The sequence below is a fragment of the Myotis yumanensis genome, unplaced genomic scaffold (genome assembly GCF_028538775.1).
Source record: "Myotis yumanensis isolate MYYU_CA2020_CCGP unplaced genomic scaffold, mMyoYum1.0.hap1 SCAF_18, whole genome shotgun sequence".
In the NCBI taxonomy this organism is placed as follows: domain Eukaryota; kingdom Metazoa; phylum Chordata; class Mammalia; order Chiroptera; family Vespertilionidae; genus Myotis; species Myotis yumanensis.
This window is the reverse complement of record NW_027223769.1, coordinates 34,534,973-34,551,892: the sequence shown is the minus strand read 5'-3', so window position 1 is coordinate 34,551,892 and position 16,920 is coordinate 34,534,973. Positions and strand designations below refer to the sequence as shown.

General features: G+C 59.4%; 1 protein-coding gene across 1 annotated transcript in view; it reads left to right on the top strand.

The window, feature by feature from the left end:
* CPNE2 (copine 2) overlaps positions 1–16,026 on the top strand; it is a 38,026-nt gene extending 22,000 nt beyond the window's left edge. The window contains exons 10-16 of the mRNA XM_070398963.1: positions 624–683; positions 2,348–2,481; positions 3,504–3,558; positions 7,497–7,548; positions 8,897–9,030; positions 13,705–13,941; positions 15,607–16,026. Of these exons, the coding sequence (XP_070255064.1) occupies positions 624–683; positions 2,348–2,481; positions 3,504–3,558; positions 7,497–7,548; positions 8,897–9,030; positions 13,705–13,941; positions 15,607–15,714 (780 nt within the window). The 3' untranslated portion in view covers positions 15,715–16,026. The remainder of the gene's footprint in view (positions 1–623; positions 684–2,347; positions 2,482–3,503; positions 3,559–7,496; positions 7,549–8,896; positions 9,031–13,704; positions 13,942–15,606) is intronic.
* Positions 16,027–16,920: the final 894 nt, after the last annotated feature.

Sequence of the window (16,920 nt, the reverse complement as noted above, 5' to 3'; positions counted from 1 at the left end):
CCTGGCTCTGTGACTTTCGGAGCTGAACCTATCTGGGCCTCAGTTTCCTCGTCTGTAGAATGGGGATATTGATGAGGTAAAGCATGGGAAGGGTTAGTCTCATATCACATCCCCGGGCGGGGGTCTTGGAGGACATGAGATGACGCTATAACATTACCCATAACTTTACGGACCACATAACAGCTGGAGATGTTCTCTGTCATACAATTGGTGGTTTGACTGATGTGCTGGGTCCTGGGACCCCGCCTGCAATCATTGTGTGTGCATGTGCATGTGTGTGCGTGTGTGTGCGTGTGTGTGTGCGCGTGTGCATGTGTGTGCGTGTGCGTGTGCATGTGCATGTGTGTGCGTGCGTGTGCGTGCGTGTGCGTGTGCATGTGTGTGTGTGTGTGTGCGTGTGTCCCCACTGGGAACCCTTGCTCTGAGGGCTTTGGGCTTTGTCCTAGAGATCTGGGTTTTGTTGAAATCAGATCCAGTGCTGTCCTCTGCCTCTTTTGGTCTCCTTGACCTTGCTAAGGTTTCAGGGTGCAGAGCAGCGGCTCCAAGGTCATCCGTGGAGCGTGTGGCTCAGTGGAGGTCCAGCCCTCAGGGCAGGGACGCACTGACTCCCCGATTCCTTGCAGATAAACCGGGACTACTCCTTCCTGGACTACATCCTGGGAGGCTGCCAGCTCATGTTCACCGTAAGGCTCCCCCCTCCCCAGTGAGGGTCATGCAAGAGGGACTTTCCGGGGCTGGGGCTGTGTCTGCCCTGGCGGGTGGGCCTGAGTCCGGGCTTAGCTGCAGGTCAGCGCGTGGCTGCCCAGCCCACAGAGTTTGCTGGCAGCACCCCTTGGGCAGGAAAAAGCCAACTTCCCCCTCGCTGGCCACAGGCCTTCCTGCCTCACCTGATCCCTCCCTCCTCCTTGCTCGGCTCTTTCCACACCGATGCTCACTCTTCCCCCCACATGCTAAACCCCGCTCTGCCTTAGGCCTTTGTGTTTGCTGTTCCTTCTGCCTGGAACTCTCTTTCCTGGAACCTTCTCGTGGCCGCCCTGCCACCCTGCAGGCGGGGCATGGAGGTCGCCCTGTGAGGGACCTTGTCTTCCCTGTTGCTCTTTCTAGGTCATCCTTTTCAGGGCGCTCGCCGCTCTGAGATTATCTGAAGCCTTTCTTGCTCATCCCTGTTGTCCCACCTCTAGGCTTATGTTTCTGCTCCGACCTCCAGGGCCTAGCACGGAGCAGACGCTCAGTAAATACTGCTGGGAAGGGCTCGTTCCTCTCCTGTGGCCTGGAGTGTGCCCTGCAGACTTCTGTCCCGGTTCCTCACCCCAAGGGGAGCCTCGGGCCCAGGGGAGAACCTGCTGGTCCCATGCTCTGCCCACCTCCCCACCTCCCCACCTGCCTCACGGCCTCCATCACCACCTCTAGGTCCCTGAGGCCTGGGGGTCAGCTGCAGGGTTAATGGGGTTGGGGGATTGGCCCTGTTGACTGTAATTGTCTGGTCACCGCTGCCCCCTCACCCACAGAGAGGCCAGGCAGTCCCATTCCTCCCGCATGCATGTGCCCACTCAGCAGATGGTCACCGATCACCTCCTGGGTGCCAGGCTCTAGGCTGTGTCCCTGCCGGGGTCCCTCGAAGACTAAGACATGCCACCCTGACCTCAGGGAGCCAACCCGCCCCACAGCCACTGAGTCCTAAGGTGGCCATCTCCCCCCTGGGGTCCCTGTCCTAACCCTCCCCTGCCGGGCAGTGCCCGCCCCTTGGTGCTGCCCCTGCAAGGTCTGTGCTGGGCTTCCCTCAAGGCTGAGAGTTGGTGGAGCCCGGATCCCTGGCCACTGTCAGCCCCAGTCTCTGCGGGGCACCTGCCCGGTGCCCGGTGCCCAGCCCTGGACCCAGTTCTGCTGGGCATGCGTCTTGCCTGCAGTGGGCATCCGGTCTGTTTGGGCAGGTGGGCACTGCCCTACCTGGCAGCCTCAGGTCCCAGGCCCCTTGGTGGTCTGAGGGGTGAGAAGAGTTGGCTTGGGGTGGGTGAGTGTCTGGGAGAAATGGGGGCCTGCCTGGCTCTGTAGGTGGCGGGAGCCTCAGGATAAAGGCCTGGAGACGGGAGCTGGTGAGCTGGGAGGGTGAAGGGGAAGGAATTTGGGCTCTAAGTTGGCTTTGCACCCCATCTGGATAATAGACTTTATGCTCAGGCCACTGTGAGCCACGGCTGGTGTGAGAGCCAGAGGAGTGACACAGGTGTCAGACCGCCTTATGGGAGGGGAGCGGGCTCCCTGTGTCCCGTCAGCCTCTCTGCTCCCCGTGGGTGAGAAGGGGAGCTGGGGTCCCTGCTTACACGGGGGGTGTCTCCTGCCCACCCTGCAGGTCGGGATAGACTTCACAGCCTCCAACGGGAACCCCCTCGACCCCTCCTCTCTGCACTACATCAACCCCATGGGCAGCAACGAATACCTGTCGGCCATCTGGGCCGTGGGGCAGATCATTCAGGACTACGACAGGTGAGCAGGGGAGGGACTCCGCACGTCCGCTCGGCTCCAGCCCACGCAGCTGAGACATGGCCCCCGCCTCGGGGAGTTTCTACCTGAGCGCGAAGATGGGGGAGAAATCACTGGGGTTTCCACAGACCAGTTTACAAGTGAGGCAGGAGCTACGGGGAGCACCAGAGAGAGAGAGGGAGCCCCGGGTATCGGGGAAACCCCCAGAGAGAAGGGGCCATTTGAATTGGGCCTTAGCGGATGAGGAGGAGTTCGCCATGGGGAACAGAGGGAGGAGAGGTGTTCCAGGAGTGGGTGCACAGGATTGAAGGTGGAGTGGCCAGGGGTCAGTGGCCAGAGCTGGGGGGACAGGGTGTGAGGGAGGGCAGGTGGAAGGAGATGAGGCTGAGCGCCAGGGCCTTGACCGCCAACCAGTGTTCTCCTCTGGGGAGGACTTTCCCAGCCATGAAGGAAGGCTGAGTGAGCCAGTGCCTTTCACTTCCATCGAGCCTGGTTTAGCGGCTGCATGAGGGCCCGGTGTGAGAAGGATCTAGAACAGTGACGGCGAACCTTTCGAGCTCGGCGTGTCAGCATTTTGAAAAACCCTAACTTAACTCTGGTGCCGTGTCACATAGAGAAATTTTTTGATCTTTGCAACCATCGTAAAACAAAGACTTACATTTTTTGATATTTATTTTATATATTTAAACGCCATTTAACAAAGAAAAATCAACCAAAAAAATGAGTTCGCGTGTCACCTCTGACACGCGTGTCATAGGTTCGCCATCACTGATAGAAGCTGCATGCAGGCCCATGGGTGAGACGCTCTGTGTCTGCCACAGTGTAGATGGGGTCAAGCCACCCAGAGGCACGTCTGCGCTCGAGGGTCCTTTGAACAGAGCTTGGCTAGAGGGGGTGAGCTTTCTCTGTGAGTGCAAGACAGAGGGCCCAGCCCTGGGGAGGGGCGTGGGAAGGGCGAGTTGAGTTGCAGTGGGTGCAGCCGCCGTTCAGGGTCTCACAGTGATTTTTTCTCTCTCTCTTATCAGTGATAAGATGTTTCCCGCCCTAGGGTTCGGGGCCCAGTTACCCCCAGACTGGAAGGTGAGTGAAGCCGGACTCTTGGCCGAGATGGGATGTGAGTGTATCTTCCCAAGATCTGCTTCGGAAAGGTCTGGCGCTCGGCCCAGCTGCCCTGCCTTTGAGTTGCCCCCAAACCCACGCTCCTTTCTCATCCTGAGCCTCCCACGGAGCAGGACAGGGATGCTGTCTGCCCCCCCTGGTACCCAACTCAGGGGGGAAATGAGGAAGATACCAGACTTAGCAAATAAAAACACAAGACACCCATTGAATTTCAGATTAACAAGGTTTTTTTTTAGTATAACCATGTCCTAAATATTGTCTGGGAAACGCTTATACGAAAATATCCATTGTTTATCTGAGATTCAAATTTAACTGGGCATCTGTGTTCTGTCTGGAAACCCTAAAGACAGGCAGGGTCATGAGTGCGGAGATGGGACAGCATAGGCTAGAGGAGGGCCCCAACCCCGCCTGGGAATATCAAGGAAGGCTTCCTGGAGGAGGCGTGGTCTAAGCCAAGAGGGGAAGGGAAAGTAGGGATTCTCGGAGTGACTGGGGGTGGTGCTGGGGCAGGGAGCGTGGCAGAGAGAACAGCCTGTCAAAGTCTGGGCGGCAGAGGAAGCAGGCCAGTTGGAGGAACAGAGGGAAGGTGGGCGTGATGGACTGTCTGTGGAAGATGGGCAGGACGGAGAGAGAGGAGGCTAGAGGGTGGGGGGCAAGCCCTGCAGGGCCTCAAACGCATATTAAAGAGCAGTGGGGGCTGCTGCGGGGTCCACGTGGAGGGTTACAATCCAGTTGGCAGTTTTGAAGGCCCACGCTGGCTGCTGAGCCGGGACTGGCTGGGGTGAGGGTGGGCCGGATGGAGGGATGCAGAGAAGGGACGATGGCCATGTTACAGGTGAAAGAACAGAGATTCAAGTGACCTGCCCAAGGTCCCATTTGCAACAGGGGCCTTGATTCCAACCGGGCAGATGGACCCTGAGGTTGATTCTCAGAAGCTGCAGCCCCTCCGATGAGAGGCCTGGGGGGGTGCGCACAGGGGCTCCTACACCTGCGTGTCTGTCCCAGCCAGTGCGCCCGCCTGTCCACGTTGCTTGTGGCGCATGCCCTCTCCAGAATGAGCGTTCGCTTCCCACCCTCCCCAGGGAGGATGGTTTTCACCTGGAACTTCAGAGAGTGGCTCCGGGGCAGGGTCCTGCAGGACCAAAACGGTGCTGGTGCCGTGGGGAGAGGGGGCAGGGAGGGCTGGTTGCTGGCAGGCCCAGCAGGAGCCTGTTGCTAGGACACCAGCCAGCTTTCAGAGAACCGGCTCCGTGAGATGTTCTCTTGCGCAAAAGCCGCCTTGAAAATGTCACAGGGCCACTCTTGGCCAGGCTGGAGTGCCCCAGCGGTGCCCGGAGGGAGGCCGGAACCACGGAACCAGGCGGGGAGAGGACGGAGAACTCTGTCCCATCCTCCCTGCCGGGCCTGACCGCTCCTGGCACCCCCTCCCTCTCATTCTAACTGGCCTTGCTCCTGCCACAGGAGCCTCTTTCCTTCCTTCCCACCCCAGGGCCTTTGCATGGGGCCTTCCCCAGCCTGTTGTCCCTTTTCACTCACTTCCCACAGCGCTTCTCAGGGAGAGAGCAACCCTTACCCCATCGCCAGGCCTTCTGTGACATGGGCCCTCCTCCCTGCGGGGCACTGTCCTCAGGGAACTGTGGTCACTCAGTCTGTGTGGGCTCAATGCCGGGGGGGAGGGGGCGCTGGCTTCCTCCTCCCTGTGCGCCTGCTCCCGGCATGCACTTGGGGTGTGTGTTTGTTGACAGTGAATTTGGGGCCCAGGGGCCTGCGTAGGCAGCGGTGTTGGTTCTGAGGGTGGGAAGCTGGCAGGAGCTAGGAGGACTGGCTCCCTGCCCCGGGGTCTCCGTTCCTCCCTGGCCAGGGCAGGGGCTGAGGGCTTGGACCTTCGAAAGGAGCCAGAGTTAGATGAAGGGAGAGATGGGGCAGAAGGAAGGCCTGGGTGGGGAAACGGAGGCTTAGGGAGGGCATCTCTGAGGTCGGCGCCCTCTACCACCTGAGCCTCCCTCTCCAGTCCCGCCTCTGCCAGGGCCACAGGGAGCGGTGTCTTAAGTAACTCACGGAGCAGAGGGCCAGGTGAGGTGAACGGGGACCATTGGTTGTCACGGGCCACGGGGAGCCCCAGGACAAAGACCTGTGCCCAGCCGGTCCCCAGGGGCCCCTAATCGGCTTGGTGTGGCCTGCGGGCAGCTGGTTGTTTACCGGCGTTTTTCAGGCAAACCAGGGCAACACGTGTGGGAGGGGCTGTGCACGGGCAGCGCGGACACCTGTCCCCCAGGCCTGTTCCTGGCCCCGCTGTGGCTCACTCATGTGACCCAGGCATCCCTGGCCCTCTCTGAGCCTCAGTGTTGCCACCTGGGAAATGGAGCAGCTGCCGGAGGTAACCTGAGAGGCCCGAGGTGGAGGCTGACCTCCCACAGCCCCACCCACTTGACCCCAGGCCCCACCCTCCCCCAAAGAGGGGAAAGGAGTGGGGGATGAAGAGGTTGGGAGGCCGAGAAAGGTAAATATCAGTCCACCCCTATCAGCGGGGACTTTTCCCCCTTGGTCTCTAAAATCTCCTAAAATCTGATTTTGTAGGAAATCGTGGGCCCAAGGGAGACCTGTTTCCCTGGCAACCGTTTTCCTCTCTCAGCCCCCTCCATGCAAGCCCCCCTCCAGATCACTGTAGAGGCTCATGAAGTTGCCATGGCAACAAGGACCTGGGGGGGGGGCCCTACACCTGGAGCCCAGACTGGGGACAGAGGAATGGGGACCTGGGCAGGGCCAGGGCCCAAGAGGGACATCCGGGGACTGGCTCCGTGCCAGGCACTTAGGGCTGAAGGAGCACAGAACAGAACCCCGCACCCCAAGAACAGGGAGGGGTCTCCTTGGGCCTCCTGCCCACCCTCCCCTCTTGGCGCAGGAGGGCTCCCCAAGGGCTGGCGTCCAACCCCATCTCGAGGCGTGAGGGGCCTGTGTCTCTGGCCTGTTCCGCCCCGTAGCCTTGGCTCCTGGCTTCCCCTCTCCGGGCCTCAGTGTGTTGGTTTGTGAAGTGGGGGCGTTGGCCTCCCAGCGCCTCCACTGTGGTGTCAGGAGCTAACGCGTGTGTCTGGGGTGGTCTGTGCCCAGACGGGAGCTCCCCCTGGGCCTGACTCTTCACCGTCCTAATTAAAACCCTCAACGCAAAGCAGGAGCACCTGCTGAGGTCCGTGGGTTAATGCAAAGTGAGCGCAGGAGGCAGCCTGGCCTTCCGGAGACGGGAGAGCATGGGCGTCTGTTTCATCATCTAAAAAATGGGGTAATAACTGGCCTTTCCCCACTGGGCGATGCGAGGAAGGAGCGAGGGGGTGATTGCGAAGCAGGAACACGGGGCGTGGCACACGGTACGGGAGGGGGTTGAGTGGGGAGTTTGAACCGGCTGGAGGAGGGAGAGTGGGGGGACCCCCTCTGAGCTCTGGGCTCTCCTGAGGCCCGGGGTTCTGCAGCCACCCAGTCCCACCTGCAGCCCTGATGGGGTCTAGTTCTGGTCCATGCGTGTTCAGGGTGCAATGGCGACAGGGTGTGCCGGGCAGCCTGTGACGCAGGGGAACTCTGGTTCTGGCCCCAGCGCACGCGAGAGCTGGTGATGAAGGGGCGTTCCGAGCGCTCCTAGGCCCACCGCCTCAGAGGCACCTCTCCCCACTCAGGCGGCCCTAATCCTGACGACAGATTGGGGTGAGGTGGAGGGGTCTCGGGGGGCTTCTCCATGTGTGGCTCAGACCCAGCAATGTAGGTTAAGCAGATGTGGGGGCATCAGTAGCCCTGACCTCGGGGAGGGGAGCAGTAAAGAGCCAGAGGGAGTCTGGGCGCAGCAGGGGGGTGGCCTGGGACCAGGTTTGGGGCCAGGAGGCCGCCAGCTGAGCATCTTCTCTGCATTTCAGGTCTCCCATGAGTTTGCCATCAACTTCAACCCCACCAACCCCTTCTGCTCAGGTGAGCGTCAAGCCTCCCCACACCTGCCCGGGGTTTGCACTGGGCCACCTTCCTGGGCGGAGGGAGGGCGGAGTACAGGCCTACAGGCTTCCGTACCTTCCTCCTCTCCCCTCCCCCTCCGGCTTTCTCAACACGAGCAAGATGGGGGCTGGAGTTGCAGGTTGGAGTCGGGCGGTCCTGGGTTCAAGAGTAGCTGCTGCCCTTTCCTGGCTGTGTGACCTCGGAGAGATCCCTGCACCTCTGAGCCTTTGGCTTCTCACCTGCCCTAGGAGATGTGATACCTGCTTAGCTCACATCACTGTGGTCAGGTGAGAATTCAGGAGAGCGCTGACCGGAAGCCCTGGGTAAACCAGGAGGGGGTAAGGGTGGAGAATACAACCCGGCCTCTCACCTCCTGCCAGCTCTGGCTGGGAAGGCCTGGCCCTGCCCCACTCCGCCTTTCACAGAGAGCCTAGGCACCCAAGGGTTGAAGGTTGCCTGGGCAGGCAGTGGGCGGGCAGTCTGTGCTCAGCCCCGTACCCCAAGGCCTCAGAGGATTTCTGAGCCTCAGAGTCAGTCAGGAAAGTACTGGAGGAGGAAGGGAAGCTCCGGGTGGGTATGGAAGAGGGTGGTCCTGCTATCATGGGACTTTCAGCCTAGGATTTGGCCTGGGTGGGGCACCCCCTTCCTGGGGGAGCCCCAAAGCTGGCCTGGTTTGTACTTGGAAGGGAAAGGCATCAAGTCCCCAACTTGGGGACGACGCTGAGACTCAGAAGCCACAAGTTGACCCTGCACTCCTTCTGGGGTCTGTCTGGTTTGGGGCGGGTCTCCAGAGATACTTTGTCCAAGTGCCTGTTAGTCACCCTCACTGCTGGCCAGAGACCTTCTAGAGAGGACCACAGGGCGGGCAGGATATCCTCGGGCTCAGAATGGTGGCTGTTTACAGAGCACCTACTGCGTGCAGGGCCGGGGGCAGCAGCTCAGTCCCCCCAGCAAGCCCGAGCAAAAGCCACAGCGTGTCCCAAACGGACTTCCTGATGGCTCCCCGTGGCCCCGACGTGTCATCGCAGGCTTTTCCAAGCCTGCTGCACCCCCTCCCGCCAACTGCCCGAAGGTAGATTATCAGTCTCATGAACGGGAAACGGGCTCAGAAAGACTAAACTTGCTGCAGGTCCCACAGCTAAGAAGGTGCAAAGGTAAGATTTGAACTCAGGTCCGTCTGACTCCACATTCGGGGCTCTTTATACCGCCCGGCCCTGCCCTGCCCTCCAGGAGCTTCCAGTGGGGGCATTCGGGTGAGCAATTGGGATGAGAGAAGGCGCGGGTTGAGGGAGCACCAGGCTGACCTAGACTCTCGTCTCCGAGGCAGGCGTGGACGGCATCGCCCAGGCATACTCGGCTTGCCTGCCCCACATCCGCTTCTACGGTCCCACCAATTTCTCTCCCATCGTCAACCACGTGGCCCGGTTTGCGGCCCAGGCCACACAGCAGCAGACGGCCACGGTGAGTAGGGGCCTGAGACAAGCCCCTCCCCAGCTCTGAGCCTGTTTCCTTTCTGAAATGGGAGAGGGAAAGCTGCGGGGGTGCTGGGAGCATCTGGGGCAACCTGAATGGGACAGTGTCTGGGACTGGCCTGGGAGTGGCTTTTCATAAAATTCCTGGGGCTCTGGGCTGGAATTGTTTGGATGCCTGCAGCCAGCCAGGCCATTGTCCTGCCCAGCTATTATCCGCCTGAGCCAGCTTTCAAAGGAATGGAAAAAAGACCCGAGTTCTTGTTTAAGGGAAAAACCAGGAGGGGGAGTAGGAAGGAAGCCAGCAGCCCTCCAGGGCCCTTTCACCTGCTGAGAGCTGCTAGGACTGAGGTGGAGGTGGGGCCCCTACCACTGGCTGGATCCTCTGGATCCTAGGTCTGCGGGGGCGGGGGGGGGGGGGGGGGGGGTGCAGGAAGGTGCCTGTGTGTTCTGGGGAACTGCTGAGGGGAGAACTGGCCCCTTCCCTGAGCAGGTCTGCATCCTGACCAGTCCTAATCCTCCCAGCACTCCAGCCACTTTAGGGTGACCTGGTCCTCCCTTGGGAGCCAGCTCCCTCCTGTTGCCCACCCCAGCTCGGGCGTCTCCATCCATCTCTGGGCTGCAGGAGAAGGGCAGGGCGTCTCCATTGGCTCCTCTTACACCAAGAATGGCTACTAATAGGTCTCTACTTCTTGCCAGTCCTGGGTCCCGTCTCACCTTGCACAAAATATGGGGGCGGTGGGCTGTCCTATGGTTCAGCCCTGTGAGAAATGGCTCACCTGTCTGAATTCAAATGAGGGACTCGGAACAGTATGGCAAAAATGAGACCTTTAATACCCTCTCGAGACGGGGCGTCCGTCCCATTGTATAGGCACACCTGGTGCAGCGAGCATAGCCTATTAATTTAGCCCCTCCTCCGGTTCCTCATTGGCTGAGTACTATGGGGTCACCCGTCTCCTCACACATCGGCCTAGGTCTTGCTGTCTCCCACTGGGCCATTAAAAAAAGAAAAATTGGGCTGAGGCCTTTCTGGCTGCCTCCACCTCCCCCCTCTAGCTGAGGCAGACGCCCCGGGGTTTCCACAATGATGCTGGCCCACAGGCAGTTCTTGGTTCCTCTTCCCTCCTCCCTCCATTCTGTCTGCCCTCGGGAAATTCAGCAAATTCCCTCAAAAGCCAGCCATGTGAAGGTGGATCACAGAGGTCCATTTCCTGCAGTCCCAAGCTCTGGGAGCCCCCCAAATCCTGTTTATACTCCAGCGCCCCCACATCATGGCTGTGTGACCCGCAGCAGGTTGCTTAAGCTCTTGGAGCTGTTTGCTCACCTGAACACTGCAGGCGATGGCACAGCACCTGCCTGATAGCAGCATGGGGAGGATTCAGCCAGATGAGCATGCACATTGCTCAGCACAGTGCCCCACGCACAATGAGCGCTCGGAGTGTGGGTGGCTGCGTCTTCTGGGGGCCGTCTCTTGGGCCAGCATTTGGTGATGCCGAGCACATTTAGGCCCGAGGCAAAAGAAAACAATCGGTGCATTAACTGATGCTTTTATACAGCCGCTTTGGGGGGAATACTTGGTGTGGCTTCACCCTCCCTGTTCCCAGACACACGCATGCACACCCACGCACAGGAAAGAGAGCAGGTGGTAGGAAGCGTCCCTCTAGGCAGAGCTGTACTCCATTCATTCACACAACACATCTTTTGTTTTTAAATATATTTTTATTGATTTCAGAGAGGGGGAGAGAAACATTGATGATGAGAAAATCATTTATCAGCTGCCTCCTGCACGCCCACTGGGGATCGAGCCCACAACCTGGGCATGTGCTCTGACCGTAATTTGAACCATGACCTCCTGGTTCATAGGTCGATGGTCAGCCACACCGGCTGGGCCACACAACCCGTCTTTACTGAGAATATTTCTGTGTAGTACGGGGAGCGGGGGGGTGGGGGGGGGTGGGGGTGGCGGGACTGTGATACGCAAGACATGGCCTCTGTCCTCCCAGAGCCTGCAGTCTAGTGGGGGGCTGGGCCAGAAAGCAGCAACCGAGATGTAAGGCGATTAAACCTGCGGTGACAGAAGTAGAGTCATAAAGGTAGCACCCGACCCAGAGGGCGCAGGAAGGCTTCTTGGAAAAGTGATGTCCAGGCTGAGACTTGGAGGATGCTTGAGAGTTAGCCTCGAGTTGTGTGTGTGCACGTGCATGTGGAGCACCTCAGGCGGAGGGAACAGCATGTGCAAAGCCTGGAGGCATGGTGTGTGGGCATAACTGAAGGAGACTGTGGTGGAAGAGGGCTGAGCCAGCTCCCACAGGGCTGTGGAAGGTAGTGAGGAATCTGAATCTGCCCTTGAGGGCAGGGGGGAGCCGCTGAAGGGTGTTAGGTTCTGGTGGGGCCAAGGGACTCCTACCATGGGGCCTTCATTTTCCCCTCTGCTCTGGCACATAAGACTCGGGCCATCTTGTCCATGGCCCATCCTGGTTGGCCTCCTAGGTGTCTGGTGTTCCCGTGGAGGGGACCTGGGAAGCAGCCTGGACCCTGGGAATATCCCCCCTTCCACTCCCACCCCAGGGCCCTCGGCAAACTCACTTCTCAGAAATAAGCCAGGGAGTGCAGACTGACCAGAACTGTGTGGTCAGGTCAGTTTCTTATCAATCACATCACAACGTTAAGTGGGTTGGTGGCTGGTTACTGTCCTAGAAACTCAAAGAACCTCCGGCAAAGGCAGAGGATGCAAGGCGGTCCCTGAAGGGTGCTGGGAGTTTGGGTTTGGGGTTCAACCTGACAGTGAAGGGCTATGTTTCTGGAGCACAGACAGGTGAGATGGCCTGTGAGGTGGAGAAGAGGGTACAGGGGGCTATCCTGAGGATTGTTCAGGGTGTGGGGGAGGGAGGGGTGCCCCAAGGAGGAGCCCCATGGGCAACGCTGCAGTGGAAAGAGCTCAGGGCTGGGAGGCCTTCACATCTGCTTGGGACGGAGGGGGAGACCCTCAGGTGGGTTTGGGAGCTGAGGCTGGGAAGGGTGTGCCAGGCGGAAGTAAACCAGGAAAGGCTCCCATGGAGGTGGGACACTTGGGGTAGCGCAGACCAGGACTGTCTGTGGGGACAGCAGAGCCCCTTCCCCCCTCCTACTGCCCGACTCTGCCCTTCATTCTCCCCGTCCACAGCCCCTCCCAGGTCCCTTCTGAGCTATCTTGGGGCGGGGGGGGGGGGGGGGGGGGCGTGGACCCCTGGGGTTGTAATGAACCCCAGAGGCTCCTGGACAACCTGGGCTCTGCCCATGATGGGCAAGGAGCCCAGGACTTCCATCGCCAAGGCTGGTGACCCCAAGCTGAGGACAAACGTGAGTGTGGGCATTGTGACGAGCTGGTTGGCACCCAGGAGCAGGTGAAAGTCCAGTGCCACGGCTCTGGACCTCGCCCTGGGCTGCTATGTTGGACATTCTGGCCTCCTGACCCTAGGGTGCTGGGTGAGAGGGTGCAGGCCCCACTCCTGGAGAGACAATGCAGGCAAAGGAGGGCGCTGTGGGAAGAACCCCAACTTTGGAGTCAGCTAGGCTTGGTTCAGAATTGAGACTGGCTGGGAGGCCTGGAGTCACTTAACCTCACTCGGTGCATCTTCTCTAAAAGGAGACTTGCAGCGGGAAGGTGCCAGGGAGGGCCTGCGCAGGCCGTGTTCACAGGGACTTCCTCACCCAGATAGTTGGTGCCCACCGCCCTGCAGCAGCTCAGGCCCTGTCCGTGCCCACCTCCCAGGACAGGGCTGAGGGAGGCTCAGGCCTGCGAGCCCCAGTCCTCCCAGTGCAGACGTGTGGCTGACTGCACGGGGAGCCAATAGGACCGCGAGGGGTGGAGGATGGGAGGCCTCATTGCCAGGCCTCTCAGTTCCTGTCTTCTTGACAGCTGGGTGCCCAGGAATATTTCTGGTGGGATGGAAGCACCTGACTTAGGGATGGGTTGCTGGGGTGGGGGCCTGGCAGCAGCAGCCCTCCACTGCAGGGGTTCAGGCCACCATCTCCATAGCAACAGGTGTCCCCAGTCAAGGGTTTGATCTCTTAAAGGCACAGTACAGGAGCCAGGCTACTGCTGCCAGGACTGGGATTAGGATCGTGGGGTTCATGCCTCCATGTGACTCACCCCCTCCTTCCTTCCACAGTTTGTGCTTGGGGGATAAGCAGGAGAGCAAGGCATCCTAGGGGCTGAACTTGTATCCCCTGTACGTCCCTCAGGGAGCAAACGGGTGTGAAGGTGGCCAAATGCTGACCTGGGGGCTGACTTGGGCCTGCCGTCCACGACCTTGACTGGTCTGGGCCCCAACTTCCTCTCCTGAGAAGCGGAAGGGTCAGCGTAAAAGGCAAAAGCTCTAAGCAGAGATTAGGCAGCTACGAGGGCTCTCCTATTTATGGATGGGGAAAACGGAGTTCCCCCAGAAAGGGGCCAGAGGGTGCCAAGGACAGAGCCGAGTTGAAAACGAAGTCTCGGGCTGAGACCTGGCCGGGCTTTAAACAGACAAGAGGGCTGCAGGGGCCTCGGGACTGGAGGTGGCTGGGACCCGGCTACAGCTGGGGAGTCACTTCCTCCCATGGGTCAGAGGGCTGTGAAGGGTGGGGATGGGATGGGAGGGGGAAGGGGCCTCAGGGCCCTGTTGAGTGACCACTGACCTCCCCATAGCAATACTTCATCCTCCTCATCATCACGGACGGCGTCATCAGTGACATGGAGGAGACGCGGCACGCTGTGGTGCAGGCTTCCAAGCTGCCCATGTCCATCATCATCGTGGGCGTGGGCAACGCCGACTTCGCTGCCATGGAGTTCCTGGACGGGGACAGCCGCAGGCTGCGCTCCCACACGGGGGAGGAGGCGGCCCGCGACATCGTGCAGTTCGTGCCCTTCCGAGAGTTCCGCAACGTGAGTGGGGGCCAGGCTGGGGAGGAGCGTCACTGGGCCCCAGGAGCCATAAAAACCAAGGATGAAGCTTGGGATTGTCTGCCCAGTCCTAGGCTCCTCCATCCTCAGCTCCATTGGCTGAGCACTTCCTGCAGGCCTACTAAGTGCCAGGTGCCATGTCAGGCCCTGCCCTGGACAAGACCATGTGATACTGTGAACACTGGCTTCAGAGGACCTGCCCTCTAACTGACCAGAAGTCAGTTACCCGCATGAGGCAGATTTCAGGAGACAGAGGGGCGAGAGCAAAGGCCTAGAGTGAGAGGCTTTCCTCGTACACCTGGCCCGGCCGCCTCACGTCCAAGATGGGAACCAGGCCCCTCTCAGGACGGCTCCTCTCCCTCGGCCTCTGCAGGGAGGACTGGCTCCTGGAGGGACTGTGCCAAGCGCAGGTGACCCCAGGTCGGCCCACGGGAGGCTGTAGCTGGGCCCATGAGGAGCCTCTCAGATGCCACCCCTGTACTGCCAGCCTGGGCCTAACTTTTATCTGACCAGAGGCGCACTGTGTGGCCTTGGACAAGTCCTTGACCTCTTTGGGCCTCAGTTCTCTCAGCTATAAGGACGCCCCCCGCCCTTTCCTCCACGTGCTCTGGCTCAGCAAGTCCCAACTGCTCTTGCCCTAGCCGGTTTGGCTCAGTGGATAGAGCATCGGCCCTCAAACTGAAGGTCGGGGGTTCAATTCCCGTCAAGGGCATGTACCCCCCCCCCCGAACCCCCCTACCCCCGCCCAGAGCTTGTGCGGGAGGCAGCCAATCAATGTGTCACTCTCACATCGATGTTTCTCTCTCTGCCTCTCCCCCTCCCTTCCACTCTAAATATTAACAGAATATCCTCGGGTGAGCATTAACAACAAAAGAACTGACCACTCTGTGTTGTACCCGGTGGTCTCACATCTCTGCCCAGTATCCTCTGGGTTTGCCTGAGACGGTTCAGTTCCTTCTCTGGAGCATTAGCCGTCTGAGGACAAATGCCAGGCACTGGCTATCACTCATGCTCGCCCACAGTGACCGAGCACCCCCGGTGCCTGGCCTGGGTGTTCAGCAGTGAACCAGTCACGGCCCACTGATACCAGCCAAGGTGCTGGGGGACGTGTTTGCCACACGAGTAGGCTGTGCAGCAGCTTGCCTCCCAAGGGCTCTTGACCCAAAAAGCCCCCCACAGACAAATTCTTTCTAAAATGTTACTCCCAGGCACCCCAAGTGCTCAAGGTACACTTAGTCCGGCCGGTGTAGCTCAGTGGTTGAGCATCAACCTATGAAACAAGAGGTCACGGTTCAATTCCCCATCAGGGCACATGACCAGGTTGTGGGCTCGATCCCCAGTGGGAGTCTTGCAGGAGGCAGCTGATCAATGATTCTTTCTCATCATAGATGTTTCTATTTCTCCCTTCCTCTCTGAGATCAACAAAAATATATTAAAAAATAAAAGAGTTACAGGTAACTCGAAGGTACTACTAACAGTGGGACTTCAGGCAGGGCCAGGGATGAGGGACGCCAGTTTAGACAGCCCTGGCCCCAGCCCATCTGTCCAGGGACGCCTTCGGGAGCAGCTCTCTGAGAAGAGTGCCCCTCACAACTTCTGCTCAGTAACCCTTATTCTCTCCTCTCTCAACCCCCCTCCACTCCGCAGGCAGCAAAAGAAACCTTGGCCAAAGCCGTGCTGGCGGAGCTGCCCCAACAAGTTGTGCAGTATTTCAAGCATAAAAACCTGCCCCCCACCAACTCAGAGCCCGCCTGAGCCAGCCCCCGGCAGCAGCATGCGCTGGCCTCCCGCCCGCCCCAGGAACGTGCACGCTCGCCCTGCTTCCTGACGGGGGCTTTTCTTTTTTTTTTAACCAATCCACATTTATTTTTTACAATCGGACCTCCACCCCCGTGTCCCCCAGCCCAGCTGGGCTTCCTTTGTTGGAGTCGACTGGTGATGCTTCCAGGCCAAACGGGCCTCCTCTCCTCCTGTCCCCGCCACCCCTGAGTATTGAATGTACTTTGTATAATTTTTGTGGAATTATTACTGTTATTAAAGAGAATAAAATTTTTACAATCATGACTAGCTGCCGACTGAGAGGAACGTGTCCCTGGCTCACACTCTGCGTCGCAGTCTGCACCTAGTTCCTGCTCCAACAGCATTCTACTCATTACACTCGGGGCAATGAGGAGGCTCAGGCGTCCCTGTGTCAGCGCCTTCCTCAGCCGGGACCCGATGGGCTCACCGCGCTGGGCAATGAGCAGGAAAAGCCCTTCCCCCAGGAAGCCTTCCGTTTGGGGACCGCACCCCACATGAATAGGAAGACTTCTGTTAAACTGGGACGGGACCCGGCACAATGCACATGCTCAATAAACTCTGGGTGAACAGAATGCACAGGCCACCAGCGACTGGGTTTCCTGGCCCCTGCAGAGCCCACACCAGTGTTTCGGATGCTCCTGAAAAGAGCTCAAGGGGCCTGTGTATAGCCAACAACTGACATTCACATTAAGCACCATTTATACTGGAGCTCCCCCATTTGGCCCAGCCAGCACCACATGGTCACCACCTTCTTCCTCTTGGTCCGAACTTACACACACACAGGCCAGCAGTCCCTGCCACCCATTTGCTGCCCTTCCAGGCGTCTCAGACACCGGGGTCCGCCTGTGGGAGAGGCTCTCTGGCCTCAGGATGCCAACAGGGCTGCTCTGGGCTCAGACCAGGACACCAGCCAGGAGACCCTCCTCTCAGTCCCCCGCCACCCTCAGTTCCCGCCCCTCACCCACACGCCTCTTTCTCTTACCCACCTCCCCTGGGGCACCACGCAGAGGCTTGTGTAGAACCAATAACGGACGTTTACATTGAGCGCCGTTCCCCACTCCGCGTTTAAGTGCTTCACAGGCATAATCCTGATGAACCCTCCCAACAGCCCGTCCAGGACCATTTCAGAGACGCGCACACAAGCAGGCAGCTGGTCGCATC